The 27,600-nt window shown below is 34.0% G+C and overlaps 1 protein-coding gene across 1 annotated transcript; it reads left to right on the top strand.

The window, feature by feature from the left end:
* Positions 1 to 230: 230 nt before the first annotated feature.
* Positions 231 to 27,600, top strand: LOC149896543 (uncharacterized). The gene is made up of 12 exons (XM_090117594.1): positions 231 to 1,226; positions 2,742 to 2,876; positions 3,369 to 3,485; positions 3,939 to 4,145; positions 7,743 to 7,823; positions 8,516 to 8,665; positions 11,031 to 11,204; positions 16,001 to 16,149; positions 17,970 to 18,173; positions 18,991 to 19,112; positions 22,881 to 22,984; positions 23,211 to 27,600. The coding sequence occupies exons 1-12, from the start codon at positions 686 to 688 to the stop codon at positions 24,779 to 24,781; spliced, it is 3,555 nt and encodes a 1,184-aa protein (XP_089973720.1). The 5' UTR covers positions 231 to 685; the 3' UTR covers positions 24,782 to 27,600.

The following is a 27,600-nucleotide window of genomic DNA, read 5'->3' as shown; positions in this document are numbered from 1 at the left end:
CATCGCCTATTTTTGAGATTTGAGTACTATTGCCATAGTTGAATACAAAATTAATAAAAAAAATATTTTAAATTGATTAATGTTTTTACTTTCACGATTATTAATTGTGTTTTGATTTATTTTAGCAAAATTAGTTTATAGTGAGTTAATAATATTTGTAAGAAAAGATGGCAAATGTCGCCATAAATCAAATAAATTGACAAATCCTAAATCAATTTTCAATGGTGGTGATGAAATGTGTTTGTCAACATTCTATCGATCTTGTTTTATTAATTAATTTTATGAAATCTGTTTTATAATGTGAATCTATCGAAAATTTAAACGAAAAAGCAAGTTTTTAATACATTTGTTACCATAAAGTTCTCGCCCTTAAATTTTAAAACGTTTAGCTTATGAAAACAACGCATTTAACTATTCTACTTAGATTTTATGAATTTGTGTGAACTATCAGTGTTATAATGTATGAATTGTTATAAATATTTATTGTTCGAAGTGTATTAATTATAGTGCGTGCGCTTAGATTGTTATCGTAGAGCCTTACTTCAATTGCGGAAGAAAAATCAATAATGCAGTTCCGTTCTTACATCTACGCCGCATTCTGTTAAAGAGAATTAACTAAAACTTAATCAACAATAACGATGTGCCTCAAGAATACGTTTATCATACCGAATTTATAAGAAAAAATATGGAAGGTGTACTTTCTCAGAGAATGTCACCACTTTTGAAATGTATAATTTTATTCCTATTCATTTTCACGGCGAAAGTGCTCACGTCTCGTCCTCAAGAGTCCACGGATAGCAGGAACAGCATTCATCACGTAAAACCTTCACATTATGTTAGAACTTTCACCAAATACCACCACAGAAGGACAAATCAATGGAATAACATGCATGATACTGGATACTGGCCAGTATATGATCACCCTAAACATATAGGAAAAAGAAGTATTCCAAATTCAAATGAGCTAAATACACCTGATAGAGACTTGAATCAGTTAGTCTCTGACTCTGTTAGAGGCAACATCATTGGGGTGTCTGATAAAACAGTAGTTAAAGAGGAAATAACAAATGAGGTTAAGAAATATAAGCCCAAGGTTACTACTGCAGGTCCAACAACTCAGACCAATATTACTTGTCTGTATAAGATTCATAATGTGGCTTTGAGTGTGACACCATCCTATAATGAAGACAAAAATGCTCAACTTATGGTGGAAAATGTAATATTTGGTGAGTAGATAAAAAATACACAGTATATTAGCTTTACAGTCAATCTGAGTAATTGAAAAGGGGTGGTCAGGGGTGATTGGAAACAACTCCACTTATACTTTTAATACTTACTAGCTTTCCGCCTGCGGCTTCGCCTGCTTTGTCTTAAATTATAATTAAAACCTTTCTCTTGAATCACTCTATCTATTAAAAAAAAACCGCATCAAAATCTGTTGCGTAGTTTTAAAGATTTAAGCATACATACGGACATAGGGACAGAGAAAGCGACTTTGTTTTATACTATGTAGTGATTACAAGTGAACCTTCTTTTACAATTGTAAATAATATTTAATTTATAGATCCAATTCCAGTTTTTAAATGGTTGGAAACCTGAATGATTATAGAAATAAAATTCTTGATTGTTTCTTACTACCTGTTTACCATTACCTACCTAACCTGACTATATAACTCTAAAATTTAAGCCAAATGTTTTTAAGCTATTGCATAGCTTCTATCTCGGGCCTTGAGCGCGGGGACTGAGTCCAGAAATTCCGTATCGAAAAAACCTCACGCTCCCCACGGGGACGGGCGCGGAGGTGTGGCTTGAAGGCATAGCATGCAATAGCTTTACCGCGGCAGTCCCCGAGTGCCACACGCCTTTTTTACACATTTTACACATATTTTCTGTGACAAGGACCTACCTAGTTCTTCTATCTTTTTTACAATCATGCTAAATAATGATAAGATTTTTATCTACAAAATTTTAGGTCCTTGTACTAAAAAAAATCTATGAATCAGTATTTGGTGCTTGGCCTAGAAAAACAATATTATTTATCATCCTTTTTCACCAACTTCAAAAAAATGAGGTTCTCAATTCAACTGTATTTCTTACTTCTTGAAAAAAATAATCACAGAATTCAATCAATGCTCATTATCCCTTTTTTTTAATTTGGAAGCAGTTTAGCTTTTAGTAAGTTTATTTTAGAAGAATTACATTTGAGATGTATGTCTGATTCCTAGCATTGTTGTTGCATTGTAAATATGCAACATATAAACCCAAGGTTAATTTATTCTGGTTCTAATCTCCATACATTATATTGTGACTAAACTTATCTCCTGGCACATCTATACTAATATTATAAAGCTGAAGATTTTGTTTGTTTGAATGCGCTAATCTCAGGAACTACTGGTCCGATTTGAGAAATTGTTTTGGGTGTTAGATAGCCCATTTATCGAGGAAGACTATAGGCTATATATCATTACGCTAAGACCAACAGGAGCGGAGCAATGCGGGTGAGACCGTGGGACACAGCTAGTTACTTATATATGTAATATACTAGCTTACCGCCCGCGGCTTCGCTCACTTTGTCTAAAACCTAATAAATTATAAACTAAAGCCTTCCTCTTGAATCACTTTATCTATTAAAAAAAACCGCATCAAAATCCGTTGCGTAGTTTTAAAGATTTAAGCATACAAAGGGACATAGGGACAGAGAAAGCGACTTTGTTTTATACGATGTAGTGATTTTTCAACAGACACCGGTACACTATCGGAGATGACGCTCCCTGATGGGGAGGTGGTGCAAGTCGAACAATGCACGGACCCTCGCGCGTATTGCTACACACTTTGGCATCAGGATAATGAGGGAAACATCACTGTTCTTGGACAGGGTATGTTTATAATGTTTTAACAAGTTCAAACGTTACAGGTACAATTTATTAATGTACTAGCGGTCCGCCCCGGCTTCGCCCGTGGTACATGTTTACGTTTTCTCTACATAAGAACCATCCTCGTACTTCAAGGAATATAATAAAAAAAGAATTATCGAAATCGGTTCAGCCGTTCTCGAGTTATGCGCTTACCAACACATTTTGCGATTCATTTTTATATATAAGAAGAAGAAGAAGAAGACAAGAAGAAGAAGAAAGATGTTTGTGAGATTGATTGTTATTTTGGGAACTTTGTTGTTTATAATTTGATTTTTCCTCAGCACAGAGTACACTTAACATGAGCATTAACTTAAACTGACAATCAGTTCAAAACTTGACATTGGCAGAACCCGTCCTCACTGGGATCGGGAGTTACCATTTGAAAAAAAAAGAAGAAGAAGATCCAAACTATTTTTGTCAAAGACGAAGAATAATATTTTATTTTACACACAGGTTGCTGGCGTTCCTCGCACGGCGGGAATAGCTGCGATAAATGCACGCGGGTGACCGCCCGCCTGCCCGGCAGCAAGTTCTGTTGCTGTACAAAGAGCTACTGTAATGCTGATTTTAGTGAGTTTTCATTTGTATTTGATGTAAATTATGTGCTGTGTGTAATAATTAACAGCAGATTTTTTAAAAGATGTAATGTTTTTTAATTGTAAACTTTGTGGTTATATAATTACGATTTATTATTATCTATTCTATATTATTAATTCGATTATATAATTCGACCGTAAATTATCATCACTTTAAAAACACTTGCAAATGTCGAGATTTTTCGCTTTGATTTTAGATCTTGTGTGTCGTTTCCATCGAAGAAAATGCCCAAAAATTAAAACACGTTAATACTTCATGCATTTCAATTTTCGAGTCTCGTATACAAAATAACGGATCGAAATAGAAATATTTATTTTTGGAATGTAAATAAGATGTGAGAATGAAGATACATCTATGGCTTGGAGCATCTAAGCTTGTATAAAAAAATATTATCTTGTAAAAATTATATTTTTATATACATTGCAGCATCACTACGCGAAGAAACAGTGACAATAAAAGCGGAATCAACAATGGAGAGCGCGGCAACACACCCGAACTATTCTAGCGCGGTCGCGGCGGCCATCTTGGCGTTAGTCGCCATCTTGTTGATGGCGATTGTGTTTAGAAAAGTGTACTGCAATAGGATCGAATTGGATAAGGATGAAATGAGCGATGGTGTTGATTTGGAGAAAGGTATATTTTATTACTAGAACCTTTAAGTTGTAAAATTTATTTGTTTTTTATTTTTATACAGTCACAATATTGCAATCTTTTATGTGTTCACTGCAACTAAAGTGAGTCGTTTTCAAAATAATTGTACATTACTACAAAATGTTTGTCCCCCTAAAAAACCTTCGAAAAAAATATGGTTACGACTGAAATAAATCATTGTTAACGTTTTACAGACTAAACTTAAGCATACTGCATATCATTTCTGATAAAAAGCAATGAATTGCGATTCAAATTCTTACATAAATTTAATGTGAAAATAAAGTAACAAAAAAAGCTCCATACATTTTTTTATTGTCCCCTATGTGGACGACAATGAAAACCAATATTTTTATCAGAATTTTTGTATGAAACTTCCTATTTTTTTGTATCATAATTAAAAAGCAATGTTTAAAGTGTTATATCTGATAGATTAAACTATTAAAATTACCTTAAATAAACGAAGAATTACATATTATAAAAATGTCCCTATCAATCGTTACAATTTCGTGACACTGATTTATTGACATATTTAACCAACTTCTTGTATCACAAAGAAGAGGAATCTAACTCTAATCATTGGCAACACTGGTCATGTCACGAAAAGTAAGGTCACATTAACGCGCCGCCATTTTGTTCGTCGTCCAGACATGGAAGAAGTCCAGTAGTGTGCTGTGCAAAAAATTTAGTTACAATTTCCTAACGACGTATTCTCAACAAAAGTAAGTACATTTTGAAGAATTCACCTACCGCAATTGTAATATACTTAAATTATGACTAGAGTAATAGATTACACTTTCAATCTAATGGTAAATGTGATTATGTTTTGTGTAAAAGTATTTCTTAGGTTATTTTTTACATGTTACTGACGAACAATTTCTTGACATTTACTGACGTCAGTAAATTGTAGACGGTAAAGCTGTGGTCTCATGTGTAAAGTATGAAAATAAGATATTAAAATGTGTGTTAAATTAATGTAACGAATAATAATAAAGGAGAAAAACAATAAATCTCTCAAGATTATTTTTTTGTAACTACAGGCCATACTTTTTTAAACCATGATGTAGGGGTTAGTAAAGTCGGGATTAGGGACTTGACTTTTCCTGGGATCTGATAACTTTTTTATAGTGAAAGCGGATCAGTGAGTCTTGGCCTCCAATTTTACAAGTGGTTTCTGATGGGATAACGCTTGCCTTATTGCATTTAGTGACATATCACACTAGCGGATTGCGAGCGGTTTCAAAGCGGAGCGGGTGCGCAACGAATACGTTGCGGGCGCGCAACGAACACGCCGCGGTTGCGCAGCGAATTCGTTGCGGACGCGTCATTTTGTATACTCTCGCACAAAAGCCAGCCCTTCCGCCTTGCCTAACTTCCATTCAATATTTCCATCGTTTCTGTAGCACTCAATTTTTTAACCGTACTGTGGAAATGCACTTACTTAACAGTTAACTAAAGATGTAATAACAACTGGAGTTGTTAAAAAAAGGTGCTATAAAATTGAATTACTAGGACTTTTAGAATGTACCATACATTCCAAAAGTATGTAACGACTGACCAGTATAATCTCTCCCATAGCAACGTATGTTATAAAGAGATTTTGTGAACCTAATTATGAGCAAAGTGATAGTGAGTTGCTGGTTGCTTGATAAAGGTACGTTTACACGCTTGCCAAGCCTTGGCAAACTACAAACAGTCCCAAGCCTCCACAAATCTCGTTTGGCGTTTGAAAGGCGTTTATACGCTTGTGTATGCGTCAGTCTGCAATATACATCCAAGCATGGCGGACACCGAATTTGTGACGGCTATTGCATTTGGTTTAACGTACTTTTATTTGAAACCAACGCTTTTAAACATAAGTTACACCTTGCTAAGCAGACTATCAAAATAATAATTATAAATGTATCGTAGGAACATGCCTGCGCCAGAACGCACGTTCACGTTTTTTTTTCAAGTGTTTGCGAAAAGTAGTCATCAATATCTCTTTTTTATTTTTTATTACCTTTACTGGCCTTCCAGTAAGTTCAGAAAGACGAATCCATGCATCTGCTTGTTTCTTCTTATCTTTATGATTTGCATCTTTCGGATTCCAGATGCATGGTTCCACTTGGTAATGTTCCAGAAACGAAAGACTCTCCTCATTCGACCAGCAACTCATTTTTTATTTATTTTTTGTAAAATTAAGCAAGCGTGTACTCGCCGCGAGATCACGATGGCTACTAAACGCGGACCAACATGTAAATGCATCGCAAGCGCTTACCGCAAACGCCCTTTGATCTGCGTAAAAAAACCGACACTCGACTGGATCGGAAGCAAGCAGGCACAAGCCCACGCAAGCCAAGCCAAACGCCCTTTTTACATGCTTGCGATTGTCGATGCTTGCCAAGGCTTGGCAAGCGTGTAAACGTACCATAAAATTTTCTATTCACTGCTATTTATCTAATAATAAGATAGCCCTGTTTTAGTTAAGGAGCTTTAACATTTATTTCACTAATGAACTTTCTTAATGAGCAATTAAGTTATCTGATTGCATTTCGACCAAGATTTAATAGATAAAACAATACCCTAAACATTAACATGTTATGAAACTCGTAAAAAATAATGATCTCATAATTATTATACTATCACAAGTTATAAGTAACAACCAGCACGGATTCCATTTTGTTAATGAGTGTACATGACTGCGACGTAAACGTTGCGCATCTGCCACGCGTCCGCAACGAATTCGCTGCGCAACCGCAACGTATTCGTTGCGCACCCGCTCCGCTTTGAAACCGCTCGCAATCCGCTAGTGTGATATGTCACTTAGTGTTGATCGCTTTTCCACCCACACGAGTGATGCTTACTTTTGTTTTTATTTTTATTCAAAATACATTTATCCAACAGCTTTTTTTAGTTTCAGAATGCCGCTAACCGGTGCCGAACGGCAAAAAAATACATTGAAAAACTAAAAAAGCAAAACCCTGAAAAATATGAAAAGGAAAGGAAAAAACACCTCGAGAAAGTGAAACAAAGACAAAGAAAAATATCAGATCTTAATGACAGTGAAAAAGAAGCTCGAAGACAAAAATGGAAAGAAGCTAATGATAGAAGAAAAGAAAAGGAAAAGCAAACAGAGAATTATAAAAATTGATTGTTTGTTGATTATTTTGTAACTAAAAATATATATTTTTTTTAACTAGTGACTTCTTACTTTTTTATATGTAATATTACCTTATTCTGAATACAGCCTTACTTTTACAACTTCCTGACATTTCCTAACGAAACAGTTTACTGACAATTTCGTGACGTACAAATATTTTGAAAATGACCCAAGTGGCGATTATGGACCATATGTTCTTGCAAGTAAAGTCTGTTTTGAATGAAGATTGAAATAAAAATGCTAATGTGACATAATGTTTCGACCTGTAAGAGAAATTGTTTTTTCCTTTTTTTTTTGTAAAAATGTGAATAAATATTCCTCTTTGAATATTTACGTAGTTTAGGCTTGTGTGATGATTTTTATATCAATGAAGAAAATGTATTTGTAGCAGTTGTAAATTGTGTTGACTTTTTAGTTTTTTTATGATAACTTTTTTCTAGGTGACGTCATGGGCAGTGGTCCTGATGCGTTAGCAACTGGACTCTCCTGCGTTGATAATCTTACACTTATTGAACATATAGGTGAGTTTAATATGTTTTGATTTTTCGTTTAGTTTATACTAAAAACGTGTTTCAAGAATATTTTTTTAATTATAACATTGTCAGGTGGCCTTTGTTTATTTATTTATTTATTAAAAAATTTAATTGTTTGCTTGTGTGCTTATTATTACGTATTTACATATAATACTAGCGGTCCGCCCCGGCTTCGCCCGTGGTACATATTTACGTTTTCTCTACATAAAAATCATCCTCGTACTTCAAGGAATATAATAAAAAAAGAATTATCGAAATCGGTTCAGCCGTTCTCGAGTTATGCGCTTACCAACACATTTTGCGATTCATTTTTATATATAACTAGCGGTCCACCCCGGCTTCGCCCGTGGTACTTACGTTTTCTCTACATAAAAACCATCCTCGTACTTCAAGGAATATAATAAAAAAAGAATTATCGAAATCGGTTCAGCCGTTCTCGAGTTATGCGCTTACCAACACATTTTGCGATTCATTTTTATATATAAGACTAGCGGTCCGCCCCGGCTTCGCCCGTGGTACATGTTTACGTTTTCTCTACATAAAAACCATTCTCGTACTTCAAGGAATATAATAAAAAAAGAATTATCGAAATCGGTTCAGCCGTTCTCGAGTTATGCGCTTACCAACACATTTTGCGATTCATTTTTATATATAAGATTAATATATATTTTTTTCTACAGGCCAAGGCAAATTCGGTTCCGTGTGGCGCGGGAGTCTAGGTTCGACTCCTGTCGCCGTGAAACTGTACACCAATCCGAGCGCGTGGCAGAAGGAGGCGGCGATATATGCGATACCGCATCTAGCGCATCCGAATATATTGAGATATTATGGTAAGTATTTCTTAAATAAACCTAAATTTTTGGTTAATCATAAAAAACATAATTTTTATATGCTAGGCAGAGTAATTACAACCGGGAAATGAAATGTCGAAGTCACCAAAAGAAAAGTTTTGATGAAAATCATAAGTCATGATTGAATGGGTCGTTTGCCAAACATAGAATATATACAATTTGTTACAATTCATTCATTTATTTATTTGAATTATTATTTTTTTATATTACTGGTCCTTCAAGATAAATTGAATGTATCAAACTAATGTATCAACAAGTTCAATAATTGATCCTTCGAGTCGGATCTACTAACTTTTTAATTATGTACTAGCTTTCCGCCCGCGGCTTCGCCCGCGTTTTCAAATGGTTTTCAAAGAAAAACCCGTTCCCGTGGGATTTCCGGGATAAAACCTATCCTATGTGTTAATCCAAGTTACCCTCTATATGTGTGCTTAATTTCATTGTAATCGGTTCAGTAGTATTTGCGTGAAAGAGTAACAAACATCCATACATACAAACTTTCGCCTTTATAATAGTATTAGGATTAGAAGGATATCATATTATGACAAAATTAAAGTATTCATATACATATTACAACGTACACAACTACCTACTATTTATTAAAATTAAATTGAAAATCATGAAAAATATTCAAGTACATAATTTATTAGGTTAATAACTAAGTGAACAATATCTCACATATAAATATTACACTATCTCAAAAGAACTAAGATAGTGCATACAAAAATTCACTCTTTCTTACTTTATTTTTTTTTTTTTTTTTCTTCAATAAAACAGAATTGCCGCATACAAACACAAAATTCTATATACGTATCGAGAAAAACACTTCGAAAGCGCGATCTAAAAAGTTCAATAAAACAGAATTGCCGCATACAAACACAAAATTCTAAATACGTATCGAGAAAAACACTTCGATAGCGCGATCTAAAAAGTGTTCAACGACATCTAGTAATCTATACATATAATAAATCTGTAGAAGGGTCAATTCTGTACATTGAAAATATTGAAAAAATAAATAGCAGGGGGTGTTACTGGATCGATACCAAACCCAAATATGTGATTAAAAAAATTTTTGTATGTCTGTCTGTCTGTCTGTGTGTCTGTCTGTCTGTCTGTCTGTCTGTCTGTATGTGAAGGCATCACGGGAAAACTGACGGTTCGATTTCGATGAAACTTGGTATAATTATACCTTATTATCCTGGGCGTAAAATAGGATACTTTTTATCCTGGAAAAATACGTAGAAAAAAAATTAATCTTAATTCTTCAGTTTTATCCATAGACGTTGTTCTGTAGAGTGTAGAACCGCGAACACACGTTCCGTATTATTATAGGCCTAGCCGTATTTGGGTCCAATAGATATTTATAAGATGTCATTGTCAGAGTTACTCAAAATGGAGAAATAAACCATCCACGCGAAGACCGACATCCGCGCGGACGGAGTCGCGGGCGGAAGCTAGTTTTATATAAATGGGTTTAGTTCTGAAAAGAACTTTTTAAATCGGTTTAGTTACTTACTAAACGAATTATTATCAAGCGTAAATTCCGCACACGTCCATCACGTAGGGAGCCGACCGCGGGAGTAAGCCGCGCGGCAAGTTTATTTCGTGATCTTAACCCCCCTCCCGTACCCCTGCCCGAGTGACGCCTACAACGCATAGCTAGCTGAATACAGTTTATTTTTTATTTTTTTTTTAACTCGTGATATCTTTTGAATGGATTGTCAGAATCGAATAATTCAAAAAGTAATATAAAGATATTGAAGCAGTCTTAAATAATACATCGTTTATTTTGATAAGGGTTAATACCAAGGTACAAATAAAGAGCTTTTTGTAGCGGTGGTATTTTAATTTCTTTTTTTCAATAAAAAAACGCTTATTGTGACATGACTGTAATAGTTAGAGATATGCTGCCGCTGATTTTTTGTAGATAATGGTGTGTTCTAAAAAAATGTAGTATATCATTTTGTTCTATCATCAATAGTTTTCGCAGCGCACGCGATGTAAGGTAGTTTTTTGATATTTTTTTCACACCTTGGATTACGTTATCGTAATTTTAGTAAGGATGCCTATTTTTTTGAAAATGAAATATAGCCTATGTCACTCAGAAATGATGTAGCTTTCCAACAGTGAAAGAAATTTTCAAATCTGCCAAGTAGTTTCGGAGCCTATTCAATTCATACAAACAAACAAACAAACAAACAAAAAATCAAACCTTTCCTCTTTATAATATTTGTATAGATATCAATATTATGGTAAGAATAGTCCTTCGTCATCATCATTTGCTGGGCCAACGTTGCCCAATGTGCATATAATTCTACCATCTATATATATTATTTCCAAACAGGCAGCGACAGTCGTCCCTCATTAACGGACACCGGGGGACGGTCCCACCTACTAGTGCTAGAGCTATGCCCCATGTCCCTGAGAGAGCGGTTGATACAAGCGCCAATAACGTGGTTGGAGTTCGCCACGTTGGCCCACGGGTTGGCGTCCGCGTTGGCACATTTGCATACGCCATGTGAGTAAGAATTAGAAATGTATTTATTATACAGGGTGGCCCGTTTATAGTGGTCCAAAAATTTTTTTCAGCTTGAGAGCATCATGAGTAATCATTTAAAACAAACTTTAGTTAAGCGAAAACTTATGGTTTAGAAATTATGATTTTTTTATAAATAATCCGGAGTTTCAATATTTTTGTCACAAAACCACTCTGTTATGAAAACTACTGGACCAAATTGAATGAAATTTGGTATAGGTATAGCGCAATAACCTACGGGTGATTATACAAAAATGGGGTAACTTTTGAGGATATTTTGTTTACTATATTTTTTATATCAGATTGTTACAAATTAGGGTGTATATGATAGCTAATCTAATGAATATATTGTTCCAAATCGGGCCAGCCAGTTTTTTAAGTAGATTGTGAGATATTTTAAATTTTCTGAAATTGGCCTCCAGGGGACTGACGAGGCTAACATGGTACTGATAAAAAACACAATTTTGTAATATTCTTAAAGAAATTGAATGAAAATTACTACAAATCTCTCAGTTTTAATAATGGCACATGTCTTTAAAGTATTAAAATCACTTAGTTACGTTTAAAAATGATAATTAATAATATGTGATACTGGGAAAAAACAATGTCTCAAGTTTTAAAACAGCCTTCTGACATTTAACGCTACGTGAATATTCTTACTCTCTTACTTAACTTTTTCTACTTTGACTTAGTTTTACTTGATATTTCAAGTAATTCACAAACAATAGAAACAAAAAAACGGCCAAGTGCGAGTTGGAGTCCTAAAAAACCTATTTTTTATTATGTTTGTAACTAAAAATTTACACTTTTAGCAATTTTTCCTTATCTGTGTTATAAAGACGTTGCTATGTACCAAGTAGAAATAAACTATATAGCAGTTTATAGTAGACTGTATACACTGCAAGCATCCTGTGTGTTTTTTTATTCCCTTGCGAATATTTAATTTTGCGGAAATTTGCAGTATTAACGGATGTAGGTATCTTTTGATTGCGTTGCGTTATAAGTTTGATTTTTTTACAGCCCCAAGGGTTCTTAATCTTGAGTATCCAATATAAATTTCAGATTGATACCTCCACGCGTTCCAAAAAAAACGTCTTAACAGACAAACGGACAACAAAGTGATCCTATAAGGGTTCTGTTTTTTCCTTTTGAGGTTCGGAGCCCTAAAAATCTACCAATATTTATGTTAAAAGTACTAATTATAGTAAAATTAAAAATCAAAGTCTCGAATGAAAGTCTCATCTGAGTTTTCATAAGAGCCCCTTGACATTTTTATAATGTTATTAAGTATATTAATTAACTTTTATGTTATTTTGAGGTAATTTTACTTCACAGTAATATACGTATACGTATTTATCTGATAAATATAAAAAGCTATGCCCTGAAAGCATCAAAATCAATAATTAAAATAAAATAAGATCTTTTTTAATAAAATTATTAGTAGTTTGTTTCAATAGCTCTTTTCTTTGCTACTCTTTCTTAAATGTTTCTTCCCTAGTCAAATTCAGGTTCTTTTAGCGTGGCGCATGATGTTTTAAACTGAAATATAAAATAGAAATGCTTATACCAATAGCAATCAAGATAAAAGTTCTCAAAAACGACAGAATCATCAGTACTATGGGGTCGCGTCAGTCCTCTGGCACGATATCTGACAAAGGACTGATGCCAGCGGATTGATGAAAAGGGACTTAATATGAGGTTATAATCACAAATTATGTTTTTTTGCCTAATTTCTAATATCAACAAACTATATTTTTACAAATCATAGTTAACCATTTATAAATGAAAATAAAAATCGGATTAACAATAAAATAACGACTCACCATAGGACTGAAATGTTGACTGGCGCAGCAAGATTTTAGAGGACAAACACAACCCTAGCGCTGGTACAGTTATGACGGCCGTCAAAATATGCGGTGCACAAGTAACTTCATTACCAACATTAATACTTAGACAGGGATTTGACCTCGACTTGGTGATATTTAGCGAGAATTTCGAATTTAAAAAACACACAACGGACTGACTAGTGAAAACGATGACAAAGTTTAATTTTATTTTTTAAATAAAATGGAAAACATTGCGTTATGAAATTTGTAGTATATAATACTATGTACATCAAAGATTGTAGTGTTTTTGTAAGTTTTCTTAAATCGATGATAATGTTTAAACGATAGTCACTTGATTGTTGGTTTTCGGAGTTGTGACATGCCAAAGTACTGACATTTGAGGTATTAATTTATTTTTTTTATTCATTTGTATTTTAAATAAAGAAGTGAAATTGAGTGACCAAATGAAGGACGCTTCATTGTTTTAAAATAGATTGTTATTTGAATAAAATATAATAAGACTTTGTTTAAATTGGCTGATGACATCGAGTTACCCCATTTTTGTATAATCACCCCTACCTATCGCACTATAGGCTCATCTTGTGTAAATAATTAGACTGCATTTTTTTATTTTAACCTTTTCCGTAGTTTTTTGAATTTCTCGGCAAAATATGGATTTTTCGAAAAAATCCTGTGAAAAAAAAATGTATCACCAAGATTTTGCTGGTACTGCTAAAAACTACCTTAACATAGGGTTATTCTTGACACAAAAAATCATAGTTGTCCTTCGATTGTAACATCTTCAAAAACAACATCATGTTACACATTAACACATGGAAATCGAAAAATTACGAAATTTACCATAATTTAATTTTAATCATTTGGAACGGCCAATTTTTGATTAAAGAACCATTTATTGCCATAAAAGTCATTACAAATCAGTATTCACATGGCTATAAAACTATTTGAATGAAATAAAATTTTAACCTGCCAGGCAAGATAGAAGTGGCTATAACAGCCATTAAAGAAAGCCGGCAGCCATTTAAAAGGCTGCGAAGAAATTTCTTACGCAGATGCAGATTATGTTTAGCGAAAGGCGGACGGCATTTTGAAAACCTTTTGTAAAAAATAAACAATATGTTAATTAATATTTATTTTGTTTTATTAATTCTCCAAACCTTTTATTAAGATTTAAACATAAAAACTAAACAACAAAAAAACTCAATAAATTGACATTAGAATAAAGTTAAGTTATCTTGCCTGGCAGGTTAAAATTTTATTTCATTCAAATAGTTTTATAGCCATGTGAATACTGATTTGTAATGACTTTTATGGCAATAAATGGTTCTTTAATCAAAAATTGGCCGTTCCAAATGATTAAAATTAAATTATGGTAAATTTCGTAATTTTTCGATTTCCATGTGTTAATGTGTAACATGATGTTGTTTTTGAAGATGTTACAATCGAAGGACAACTATGATTTTTTGTATCAAGAATAACCCTATGTTAAGGTAGTTTTTAGCAGTACCAGCAAAACCTTGGTGGTACAGTTTTTTTTCACAGGATTTTTTCGAAAAATCAATATTTTGCCGAGAAATTCAAAAAACTACAGAAAAAGTTAAAATAAAAAAATGCAGTTTAATTATTTACACAAGATGAGTCTATAGTGCGATAGGTAGGTTATTGCGCTATACCTATACCAAATTTCATTCAATTCGGTCCAGTAGTTTTCATAACAGAGTGGTTTTGTGACAAAAATATTGAAACTCCGGATTATTTATAAAAAAAATCATAATTTCTAAACCATAAGTTTTCGCTTAACTAAAGTTTGTTTTAAATGATTACTCATGATGCTCTCAAGCTGAAAAAAATTTTTGGACCACTATAAACGGGGCACCCTGTATATATTTAGAGGTTAAAACATGTAAAAATCAATAGTAGTGATGCCTGAATTTAGTTAACATTTTTTTTAACTAAGTACTGTGTAAATGAATTTTTTCTTAGTTGCATGTGAAAATGACAACACATGTGTTGTCAGTGTTTATGAATTTCTCAATAGCTATCAAGTTATGTATTGTTTTAGAAATACATAATGCAAGTTTCTTCTTTATTGAAAAAAAAAAATAATTTAAAATTTTCAACACGACAATTATTACTAGACAGTCTCGATTCTCTAACCAATGTAGAGATTGTCTAATCTAAAAATGAACGCCCCTCCACTAAACTTAATTGTTTCAATGTGTGAGGACAAATAATTATTGAACCACTTTATATGTGTGCGCGCGGCGATTCTACTGCAAACTTTGACTGTCTCGCGCACTGATTTGTCAACTAATCGGGCGATCAGTTCAGGTGCCTAGCATTGTATGGCGGGGAGAGCGCGCTATGTACGGAATGACACGTCCGTTCTGTCGTGCATCGCGTCATTTATGCACTAGTTGGCCAACTGGTCCTGTCGTTCGGGCATGGACTGGACTGGAGGACTGTACGACCAATGAGGCAGACCAATTTGTGTGTATTGCGTCTATACACGTACTTTGAATGTGAGCGTAAACACAGTGGAGGGGCGTTCATTTTTAGATTAGACAATCTCTACCTATATTTTACAACCAACATTGTTTTTCGAGTCATTGCTTTCTTCAAAAGAATTTACGTTATGTCTTTGTCACGTACGCTTCTTTATTTTTTCCCCATTCCAAACGTTATCATTCGTAAAAATATACGAATAAAAAAAATTGGTTGTTTGTAAAGTAGGTTTACGATCGAGATGTTTACGTGATAACATAATGCAGTGGCAGCGCTCGAGATGAGACGGGAGATCGGTCCGTCTCTCTCTCGTTATACCTGCGATCGCGCTTGTGAGGTTTTGGTGTGACACAAGTTTCTGAACATGTCACCCGACTAAAACGATTTTAAAGACGTTATCACGTCAATAAAAAATATCTCTTTCAGCTGGCAGCAAGCCCTGTATAGTACATCGCGACGTGAACAGTGGTAATGTGCTAGTGGCCAGCGATGGCACAGCAAGGTTGGCCGATCTGGGATTGGCCCAAGCTTTGACCCCACGGCGGGATAATACAGCGCCTAGTCGGATTACTGAGGTAATAATAATTATAGGTAACAAGCGGCTTTCACTCTATATTCTTTTAAAGTTCTTTTGAAATTTGCAGGAAAACCTAATTTTGGTGTAAAATTATGAATAAACAATGGATATGGATGGCATATCTTTAAATTGTAAATGTATAGAATAAAAAAGAGCGTGTGTGCCGGGCGCATGTATCGCTATGTATGATGTTAGCTATCTTGTCCTGCGAGGTTGCCGGTGTTTTACAAGTAACCCTGTATATATAAGGGATTTTAAATTAAACTATATGTGTTTCTCCTCTGAAAAAGATGAGACTTTATTTTAATATTTGCACATTTAACATACATATAACTTTTACATTAACAATGTTACTAAAATGAAAAATTTACTAACCTGAAAAAGAAACGACATTTAAAGTTTAATTCTTTAGTTTGAGAAGTCAAAGGCTTGCCTCGACCATGTTTTAACACTGGAGCCATATTGAATTAACAATATAAAGTTACAACACTTACACACAAATTAAACACTAGTTATGGCCCTGCCTTCATACAAAACTGCTAAATACGCCGTTCGCACGGGAATAGAATGTGGATGCGATTTCCCTTAGTTAGCATCCAAGCTTACGTCTTTATAATTATTAAACTGTATAAATTCATTCTTTAACTCCGGTCTGCATCGTGCAGACATGGGTGTAAAAGTCTCATTTTAGCTATTAAATGTAGTTTTTAAGTACATCTGAGTTTTCATTTGGGGCCTCCGGCTGCGGGACATGTAATTCACTTCAACAAATATTATAACAATAATAACAAATAATAACAACAATCAACAAATACAAAATTTATCAATTAAACTACGTACATAATAATTATAATTTTTGAATGAAATGTGCTTTATGTTCTAACGGTACCAAACGACTGCACGTGGCACCTGCGGACAGCGTAAACTGGTTTATTCTGGTTTTGTGCGTGTTTCCACTTTCCACTATCAAGTGACGATTTATTTATTTGTTTTGTTTCGTAATTATTATGGTCAAATATTAATTATGAAACAAATTATTATGGACACGATATTTTATTGTTTCACGGTAGTCGCCTTGTCGTTTGCTCAAGGACGTAAAATTGAATGATATATTTTTTTTTATAAAGTCAAAACCATTTTCTTTCAAATAAAAACTTGTTTTTATTGAAAACAAAAGTGTTGCTAGGAATAAGTATAAAATTAAATAGTAATGTTAGGATATCGAAACATTTTTGTATAGGCCAGAACGATATAGTGGAAACGCGCTCTAAGATCTGAGTAATATACACACCACTACATATGCAAAAATTTCTCCAAGCTAATTTACCTGTAGGAATTTACAGTATCACGAATACGTGACGCAACTAAAATTTTATCGATACTATTCGTGGTCATTCTCTTTTTACAAACTAAAATATCAGTCTTGACATCGAACGATCCGGTGGTAAGTTGAAATTTCAAAATAAGGAAAAATTATATTTAGGTATTTATTATGAAAAGAAATAAAACTGCGTTCAAATAAAACTCGTGTCAGTTGGTCTTTGATATTTAGTTGCGTTTGTACAATAATTAATTTAATACTTTTTTTGAAGTGAAACTTCTTTATTGGGGTTTGAAAAAAAATTTTGTGTAACATTTTTTCGTTACGCGTGACATTTTTCCGTTACGCGCCATCTTTTTCTTATCCCTACCACGCGTGATTCGACGTATTTCTGTAAAGTTGCATATAGTAAATTATTTTTTTAAAGAAGTTTCATTTCTTACGTGTGTACACTAGTACACGCACACATTTTTTTATTATTTTTTTATGAATTACAGGCGGGCACGCTCCGCTACCTATCCCCCGAGGCGCTCGAGGGAGCGCTAGACCTGACGGGCGCCCGCTGCGCCCTGTGCGCGGTGGACGTGTACGCGCTGGGGCTGGTGCTGTGGGAGCTGCTGTGGCGCCGCGCCGCGCCCGCCTACGCGCCGCCCTACCACACGCACGGCCTGCCGCACAGGCCCACGCTCGCGCAGATGCAGGTGAGAGATGAGATAACCCCCCCCCCCTCCCACTCCCCCCCCAATAAATAATGTATAAAAGCCACAAAAATCGCCCCCCCCCCCGCAAAAAGACACTAATAACAATAATAAAGTAGGTTGGAGCTGCTCCCCCTCTCTTCACTATAACATACAACAATAAAAACAAACATAACAATAATAAAGTAGTTCCGCCCCTCAAAATAAAAATGAAAAAGTAGGTAGAAATGACCTCCCCCCCTCCCCCAAAAGACACTAACAACAATAATAAAGTAGGTGGGAACTAACCAGCGCTGCGCGCTGTGCGACGGGTAATGCAATGATCATTGGATCCAACAGAGGATATACGCGCGGACACAGCACGGCATCAGGCTTCACACGACTTGTATCTATACAGTAACTAGCGGTCCGCCCCGGCTTCGCCCGTGATACCTACATGTTTAAACTATCCTATCTCTCAAGTTGGATCGAACTGCACATGGTGTTCGAATTTTATTATAATCGGTTAAGTGGTTTAGGAGTCCATTGACAAACATTGTGACACGAGATTTATATATATATTAAGATTGTACGGCGTCGTGTGCAGGAACACAATGTACACGCTACAATACGCAAAAACTATGTATAATGAGTATTGGCGGAATTTTTAACAATTGTGGTTATGCCATTCACCGACTTACGACTATATTCAAAAAATACATAACTCTAAAATTTTTAAGAATAGAATTTACGAAGCATTTCAGTACCATGAAACCAAACATATCAAATTCTACTTTATACATACATATAATAAATAACATAAATATTACCATGATTACAGACGCTAGTGTGCCGTAACAAAGCAAGACCGCCATTACCACGTGGCCCCGTATCGGAGGCGAGAGCTCTGAAAATAGCAGCGGATACTTGTGAGGAGTGCTGGGATCATGATGCGGAAGCTAGGTGAATATAATCATATTAATTTTATTAAGAAAAAACTACGTGTGGCACTCGGGGACTGCCGCGGTAAAGCTATTGCATGCTATGCCTTCAAGCCACACCTCCGCGCCCGTCCCCGTGGGGAGCGTGAGGTTTTTTCGTTACGGAATTTCTCGATTCGGTCCCCGCGCTCAAGACCCGCGATAGAAGCTATGCAATAGCTAAATATTGATTTCTGATTGAAATTAAAATAAAGAAATAATTAGGAATAGTTTATTTATATAAAAAGGCCCTTAAATGTATGTTTATACATATACTTACATTAAAGAGAAAACGAAGTTGAATGTAACAGTTCGATTTATATGTGTTGAATAATTTTAAAATACTTCATCAAATTACTATATTATCGTGTTTCTCACAAGTGAAGGTACCCTCAGTTCAATAAATAATAATTAAATTATTATTATACTAGATTTCCGCCCGCGGCTTCGCCCGCGTTTTCAAAGGAAAACCCGCATAGTTCCCGTTTCCGTGGGATTTCCGGGATAAAACCTATCCTATGTGTTAATCCAAGTTACCCTCTATACGTGTGTTAAATTTCATTGTAATCGGTTCAGTAGTTTTTACGTGAAAGAGTAACAAACATCCATACATCCATACATCCATACATCCATACATCCTTACAAACTTTCGCCTTTATAATATTAATAGGATAATACAGGTTATAAATAATCTTTAAAATAAAAAAAAATATTGTTACTCTGAAAAAATGAAATGGTACCTAATTACGCGGACTACTGAATTGATTTAGATTGATTGAATTTGATGCTGACGTAGATATTACATCATGCCCAGAAATGAAAGGTACTATTTCTGAAAGAAGTTATAAACCCTAATTCTTCTCAGTTAAAGTCAAGAGTGGAAGATATCGCTAATACAGTAAAACTGATGCGAAACTTTGGATGTTAATTTGTATATTTTTTTGTTAGTTGTTACTTAATCACGTCAAGACTACATTACCAATTTTGATAAAATATAGCTAATTGCCTGGATTTACACATAGGATACTTTTTATCCGAACTGAACACTTCTGTGGGATAAAACAGGATTCACGATATAACCTAATTCCACGCGGGCAAAGCCGCGGTCGGAATGATATTTTTTTAAATAAAAAAATTGTTTAAAAAAAACACAAAATATATTGACGCATGTATTTATTTTTTGCACTCTATTATAATTGTAATTATTCATTACAAATAATCAAAATAAAATAGCCAGAACAAAGTTAGGCCCTGGTAGGATAGGTAGGCAGGTACAGCAATGTGAGACGAACACTGGCTTATTTATACCAATAATAATGTATTATAAACATTAAATTAAGTTTACTTTCTAACAACAAAAATACATAATATTAGCTTATGTGAAAACGAATCAACCAATCATCCCACAACAATGAAATGTGCACACAAATATTCATCCAAATCGGTTCATGTGATTAGGAGGAGTGACTGCAGCGCCATCCTCCGGGCCCAATTGTGTTTCCAGATCACCCAGGAACTCAATTTAATATACTTACACAAAATTTTTCGAAATGAAAACTCACATTACTATGTAAATATGAATATAAACCGGTTTTAGTACTAAGCAATTTCCCGCACAGGTGTAGTAAGTATAAATGAAATAAATATCAACATCAAATTCTTTATATGTACAACATACTTATCTACCACCTACTAAGAAATTCTTGAAATTTTTTCGTATTTTTTTAAAATATAATACTACTCCAACGAGCTCCTGTTCCATAATTCCATATTACGTCCACCATACTTCCACTAAGTTCTTTGCACTTTGTTGCTTTTTGATAAAAATGGAATCATGCGATAAAACCAATAGAGCGTTGATAACATACATTTTTGACTGAATAAAGGTACTTACGAAGGAGTGGGTTCACATTGTGAACAATCAGTGGGTTTATTTTCCTTCTGGATTCCGGATTTCTGAAAAGATTTTTATGCTATAAATGAAAAAATCTTACACATTCGTTACGTACTTAAAACAGGGGTACATATCAAACATCGTCTATAATACAATTATCATCAAATTTAAAATAAAACCAACTTACTTCATTAATTTGTTCCAATTGTAAGCATTCTTTTTCCTCCAACCTTTATGTTTCTTCTTCTTATTTTCTTTATTGTCCCCATTTGTCTTATTGTGTTGTCACCCTTTTTTACGATTGCGCAAGCGACACAAGTTCCCCGTGTGACGGCCGTAGCGGGAATGACTCGTGCAGCGATCGGGGTAGGAAGGTACAGGGCGGCTCTCGCTATATTGGCTGGTCAGGCGCTAATTTCAAGTATTTCTTGTTTATTTCAAAACCATCGCATATTTCAAAATTCTAACACGGTAGACGTATAGGTTGTATATTTTATAGTTAATATCCAAAAAGTCGTAACTTTACGTTTGTTATTTTGAAGATGCCAGAGATTATAAAAAAATAACAATGAGAACTTTGTATTTTTTTTCTATCGAGAAAATATCATGGAATCATGTTTCTAAAACGGTAGACGTATTGTGTTACTATTGAACTTTCTTGTCAAGAATTTTCATCACGACAACTTTAATAATATAAAAATTACGAAGGTTTAAAAAGGGCCGTAAATGTTAGAAAAATTAATTCATCACCTTAAGAAAAAACTACGTGTGGCACTCGGGGACTGCCGCGGTAAAGCTATTGCATGCTATGCCTTCAAGCCACACCTCCGCGCCCGTCCCCGTGGGGAGCGTGAGGTTTTTTCGTTACGGAATTTCTCGATTCGGTCCCCGCGCTCAAGACCCGCGATAGAAACTATGCAATAGCTAAATATTGATTTCTGATTGAAATTAAAATAAAGAAATAATTAGGAATAGTTTATTTATATAAAAAGGTCCATATATGTTTATACATATACAGTGCAACCTCGATATAACAAATCTGAAGGGAACAAATAAATATTCGTTATAACAAGTAATTCGTTGAACTGAGGTTCGTTATGTTGAGGTTAGGTTGGTCTAAAATTCGTTATAAAGAGGTTTTTTACGTTTCTGATCCATTTCAACTTGAATCTTTAACAATAGTGACGAGCAGCAGTGTTCACATTACTTTCCAATTTAAATTAATAGACTACAACCCGGCATAGGAAAAAAATATGGGTCAAATGAACCACCAGGGGACATATCTAGAACGATAGAAGAGCATAAAATAATAAGATTCATCACTATGCCGTCACTTGTAAGCTGTCCATCTGAGTGCAGATGAGAATTCAAAAGTACAGGTAGACTCGGTAAATTTTGGTCATATATTTTTGTACGGCATTCTTAACCATCGATAGATCCATTAAAAATAATAAGAAACCGCTCAGTGCCGTACAAAAATGGTGGTCCACCAAGTCGGAATTTTTATTTAATTTCCGAGAGTTACCGGGGGTAAATTTGGTCATTTGACCATGTACGGCATCTGTGTCATACTATTGCTATACTGCTTTTAATCCATTATTCCGCAACGCCGTACAAAAATCATGGGGACAAGGGGAAAAAATCGAGAGTTGATTTATATGTGTTGAATAATTTTAAAATGCTTCATCAAATTACTATATTATCGTGTTTCTCACAAGTGAAGATAGCCTCAGTTCAATAAATAATAATTAAATTATTATTATATTAAGCATGGTTATAATATGTTATGAACTTATTGTATCTACCTTGCAGAGTTGACATTCCATAGATAAAAAATAACCACTCTCCTGTTTACAGATTAACCGCTGTATGCGTGGAAGAGCGCATGGCTGAACTGAAACTGATGCTGCTCGTACAAGGGCCAGTTATTCATGATAACAATTTACATCCAAATCAACCAGGTCAATATCAATATTTTTAATAAGATATTTAAAATGTTACACACACTTTAAATAAATGTGTATTGTATATCTTTGACAATATCTATTTATTTTTTCAAATCGGACCCGTAGTTCCTGAGATTAGCGCGTTCAAACAAACAAACTAATCAGCTTGATAATATTAAGTATAGATTAATAAGATGTTGCCTTAAATTCTTATTAAAACTAACAATACTTTTTTCCACAGAGACAAACACGCAAATAACACCAAACGAAGTTGACAAGAACTCCAACTGCGTGCCGCTCCAAAACGGTGACGTCACAACCCCCCTCCTATACCCACACGCACACATCGGCAGGAACGCGTGTATTGAACGTAACACCAACACAAACACACAGACACACACAGTCGAACTCATACATAAAAGCCTCAAAGATATAACAGCTCCTACAGAACCAAAACCTCCATCGGTCACCGAAAATTGTCTATCCGTTGCGAGGATCAGCCATAATAGAATGCAAACACAAGAAAATTCGGATAGATTGAACGAAATAAGATCGTACCAAAGGCCGCTAGATTACGTGCAAAACGACGTCAGCGCCCCCGAAGAAAGAGGTCCGAAACAAACTAATCTATTGCAAGAACAAAAAGACAAAAAGTGGGGTATAAGAAAGTTCTTCGAGAAGAAATTGAACAAAACACCAAAAGAAACAGAAGTTAAATTGGTCGCGGAAAATGTTACGCAAAATGGCAGAACGAAAACGTCAGTTGTGGATAAGCCTAGCAACATTGACTTTGATAGACCTACCAATCTCGGTATACAAGACAGACCCTATAACTTCGAAGCACCGTGTACACTATCGCCGCCAAATAAAACACTATCTCCAACAATGCTAATGGAGTCAGATATGAATACAGTATTCAGAGAACTTCCCGCGAGAGACAACAACGATAGAAACCAAATATTCGCCGTCATAGTGCCTAAAGTGAAGCAGGAGTTGAACCAAAACAAAATTAAAGGCAGTTCTGAAAGCCTGAACAAGAGATCGGTTAGGACGTCCATGTCTTCGCAAAGCATGAAAGCTGGGCATTCAGAATCTGAAGATTCGACTCTGAAAAAGCGTCTAAGCTGTGACAATCCTATCATAAATAGCGCAGGATCGTCTCGAGCGAGTATTAATTTAGAGCTCCAATATCTACCCAACCAAACAGACAATTTTAACAACGACAGTCCGTTCGATATGAACTCAGATTGTTCGAGCAGTGAAGACGAACACCTAATGCTTTTGTCAGAAAACAATGGCGCTAAAATAACAATACAAACGGTAACAAAACCAAGTGAAATAGATAAGAAAAAACATCAAAACGACGTCCTAAAAGAAGCGAGTCACACAAAAACTGACTTCACGTTCAACAAATTTCAAAATAAATACACGAATTTCGACAATGAATTCAGCGATTCAAACGATAAAGAGAACTTAGTCAATGGTTATAGCGGCGATAATCCCGTGTACATAGCGGCTCTGAACGGGGAAATAGACACCAGTGAACTAAAAATCTTGGAAGAGCAAAAGAAACCGTGTTTAAAATCTCTAGCAATCAAACGGCAACACTCGTTGGAACAAGTTAACGAGATATTTTCCTCGTCTGGTGATTTAAACTTGCAGAATCCTGCAGGAAGGGTTAAGACCCCAGGGGACTTGCCAGTCGCTATACGTAGGGCCAGAAGGGACAGGGCCCTGCAAAAGGGCAGGGCCAGTGAATGCAACAGGTTGAGCTTGTATGACGATAGAATGATGTTCGGAAACAGTCTTTAATTTGTATTGCGTTTTTTCAGAGAAAATATTGGTCTAAAGCCTCAGTTTGTGGGGACATTTGTTGAGCAACAGTTTAATAATGTTGCTGGAATTTTTTTTTTATGTTTTTGCACATCAGGTGAAAATTCTTGAACATGCGTTATTGACTCTGCAACACGCAGTGTTGTTAGCAACAACTTATCAACAATTATGCAACATGTTTCAATTTAATTTTTTTTGCTATACAACTTTTCAAAATGCTTTATCAAGTCTGCAACAAGCAGTGTTGTTAGCAACATGTTGACAACAACTCCGCACCATTATGTTGCTTAACAAATGTTAACCATGAATATGGGCTTTATCTAAATAAATAGTTAAGTTTACAGGCATTCCATAATAAAAAATACCACATTGCACTTGCAAGTTTAAAAATGGCGGGTTTTTTTGGCTTTTTATATTATAATTATTATAATAATATTGTGTGTTACTGAATAAGTGTAGTTTTTTTGACTTTGCTTTATTTTAAAGTGATCTGAGAATTTTATACACATTTTAAAGTTTTTTACTTGCACTATTACTTTTTTAAACACGTTTATTAATTTATAAATGTTATGTAATTTTTATTATATGACTTTTTGAATATATTACCACTTATTTACAGGTTTTTGTCTTTAAGAACTTTTTTTGCTAACTCTAATTAGTTTAAAAAAAATCGTGAAAAAATAATTACTTCAAATAATTCGTGTAAAATTATAAAAAAATGAGGAAAAACATTTAATAGATTTCGGCAAAATTTCGTTTTTTCAGAAGTCATGGAGTATTTTTATTTTTCTAAATTGCTGTTAAAAATGTTGCTAAATGCTGGTAATATGTTGAAGTTCTATTCATACAAACAATATTTTATTTTACGCACATATTTTTTTCAACACAGAAAAATAAATAATAAATATATCGTATAAAACAAACTTAAAAAATCGTTGCATAGATATTATTGTGTTCTATTGCATTTACACTTATATTAGCGATCATAGACAACACAGATTTTTGTATAATTTTTTATTTGTTTTTTATTTGAAAATATTTTCAATAAAATCGAGTTTAAAATAATAAAAAATATTCTGAAAGTTCGTTACAATGTTGCTGTCTCTCTCTTACACTGATGTATTTGTTGTTTAAGAGAGAGAGCATTCATTTTTTTATGTCTTATGAGATCAACACAATATGAACAAACATTATTGTATTTTTATTTGAAGGCGAAATAAACTATTGCGGTTTTTTTTTTTAATAAAAAGGAAGTATTACTTAAATTGAGTGTCAAAAATTATAACGCGTCTAACGTCTTAAAATTGTATACAATTATAACTCTCTTATTTTAATATTTTCTTTATAATCTATCTTTTGTCAATCGTCGTTTAAAAATTGGCCGACGCATTATTACAAAAAATATAGATTTTGGATAAAGCATTTCAAAATTGTGTCCATACAGATGAAAAAAAAAAGAAAAAAAATGTTCGCCGTGAAAAAATATATTTTATCATAAAATACTCTTAGATTGAACGTAGCCGTAGGTAGAAAATAGTACAAACCAGATCTTTAGTAATAATGTTATAAGCACTATAAAACAATATAATTCCATAGAACCTATCCTATGATGTGAGTTGAATCCCTATTCCATTCGTATTATAATTATTATGAATTATTACCTCACATTTACATTAAGAATTTACATTAGTGTTAAAAGTTTAATATTTTAGCGTCGCGAGCGCCTCTAGCGGCAATTGTTGTTACTAATAACTGCCAATAAAAAGATAAGGAGAAATATATTTGTCTCTTTCACTCATTGTATACAACATTGAATGGATATCTGCTGTCTCACTTGCACTTATAAAACAATTGTCTGCTATGACGATTTTAAGGACCAAGTGTTCAAAAGTATATTTGTCTCCCTTGCTCTGTGTATAAAACATAGAATGCTGTCTCTTTTGCACTCGTAAAAAGGTTATGCCATATATAAATCTGTTAAATTTGAAGTTGATTCACAAATAGGCCACTAGAGGCGCTGTGGACGACTCGCTTCTATCGCATTTAATATAATATTTGGCGTTAAAATCTCAAAAATATTAATTTCTCTCTACAAAGTTGTACCTAAAGTGTATTGTATTGTCTTTAAGTGTAGTTTTTTGTAATGACATGAAGTTTATGCTGTCTGCGTTTCTGTTTTAAGATTACTTTGAACAATAATGGACCTTATTGCTAAGAAATAAGATTAAAACTCTTTGATTATGGTCTATAAGAATACGTTTTTCATAGATGTGATCTTAAAACAGAAATGGTTTTGCTTTAAATTATTATATTTAAGTTAGGTAAGCCTTCCATTATTGTTTTTTTCTTTTGTTTTTTTTATGTGTTGATGCTTTGGGGTCCAAATAATAATTATTATTTTGTATTTGAAATAAGATTCTGGCATACATCGATTTAAAATAGAACATTCAAAATCTGAAAGATTTTTAAACTGTATTTTTGTGTTGTTATTACAAACTGTATTTATTTAAACATTCCATGTTTTTTTTTAAATAATATTTTGAAGTAATGATATTTCTTTAAATACCTAGAATCTTCTTTTCTGTTTACTGTTACTGCGTTGCATAAATAAGCATACTATGTATTTAGTTCGTATTTTAATCGTTTGGTTATCTGCACCAATACATAATACGACCTCGAGAATCAGAAAGATAACATACACGTAGTTTCCAATGTGTAAATGAAACAACTATTTGAAAAAAAAATCTTTACTGATATGGATTTCACAAATTACTCAAAATCTAACATTTTGAGTAATT

This window comes from Colias eurytheme, chromosome 28 (genome assembly GCF_061535395.1).
Source record: "Colias eurytheme isolate Ceu_HAF_F1 chromosome 28, ilColEury1 Martin Lab GWU primary, whole genome shotgun sequence".
NCBI classification, from domain to species: Eukaryota; Metazoa; Arthropoda; class Insecta; order Lepidoptera; family Pieridae; genus Colias; species Colias eurytheme.
The sequence above is the reverse complement of the archived record's forward strand: the minus strand, read 5'-3'. Positions and strand labels throughout refer to the sequence as shown.

Excerpts from the sequence above, each read along its gene's own strand:
- LOC149896543 (XM_090117594.1), top strand. The coding sequence starts at position 686 with ATGGAAGGTGTACTTTCTCAGAGAATGTCACCACTTTTGAAATGTATA. Across the intron at positions 8,666-11,030 it reads GAATATATTGAGATATTATG|GCAGCGACAGTCGTCCCTCA; the intron begins GTAAGTATTTCT and ends ATTTCCAAACAG. Across the intron at positions 16,150-17,969 it reads CGCCTAGTCGGATTACTGAG|GCGGGCACGCTCCGCTACCT; the intron begins GTAATAATAATT and ends TATGAATTACAG.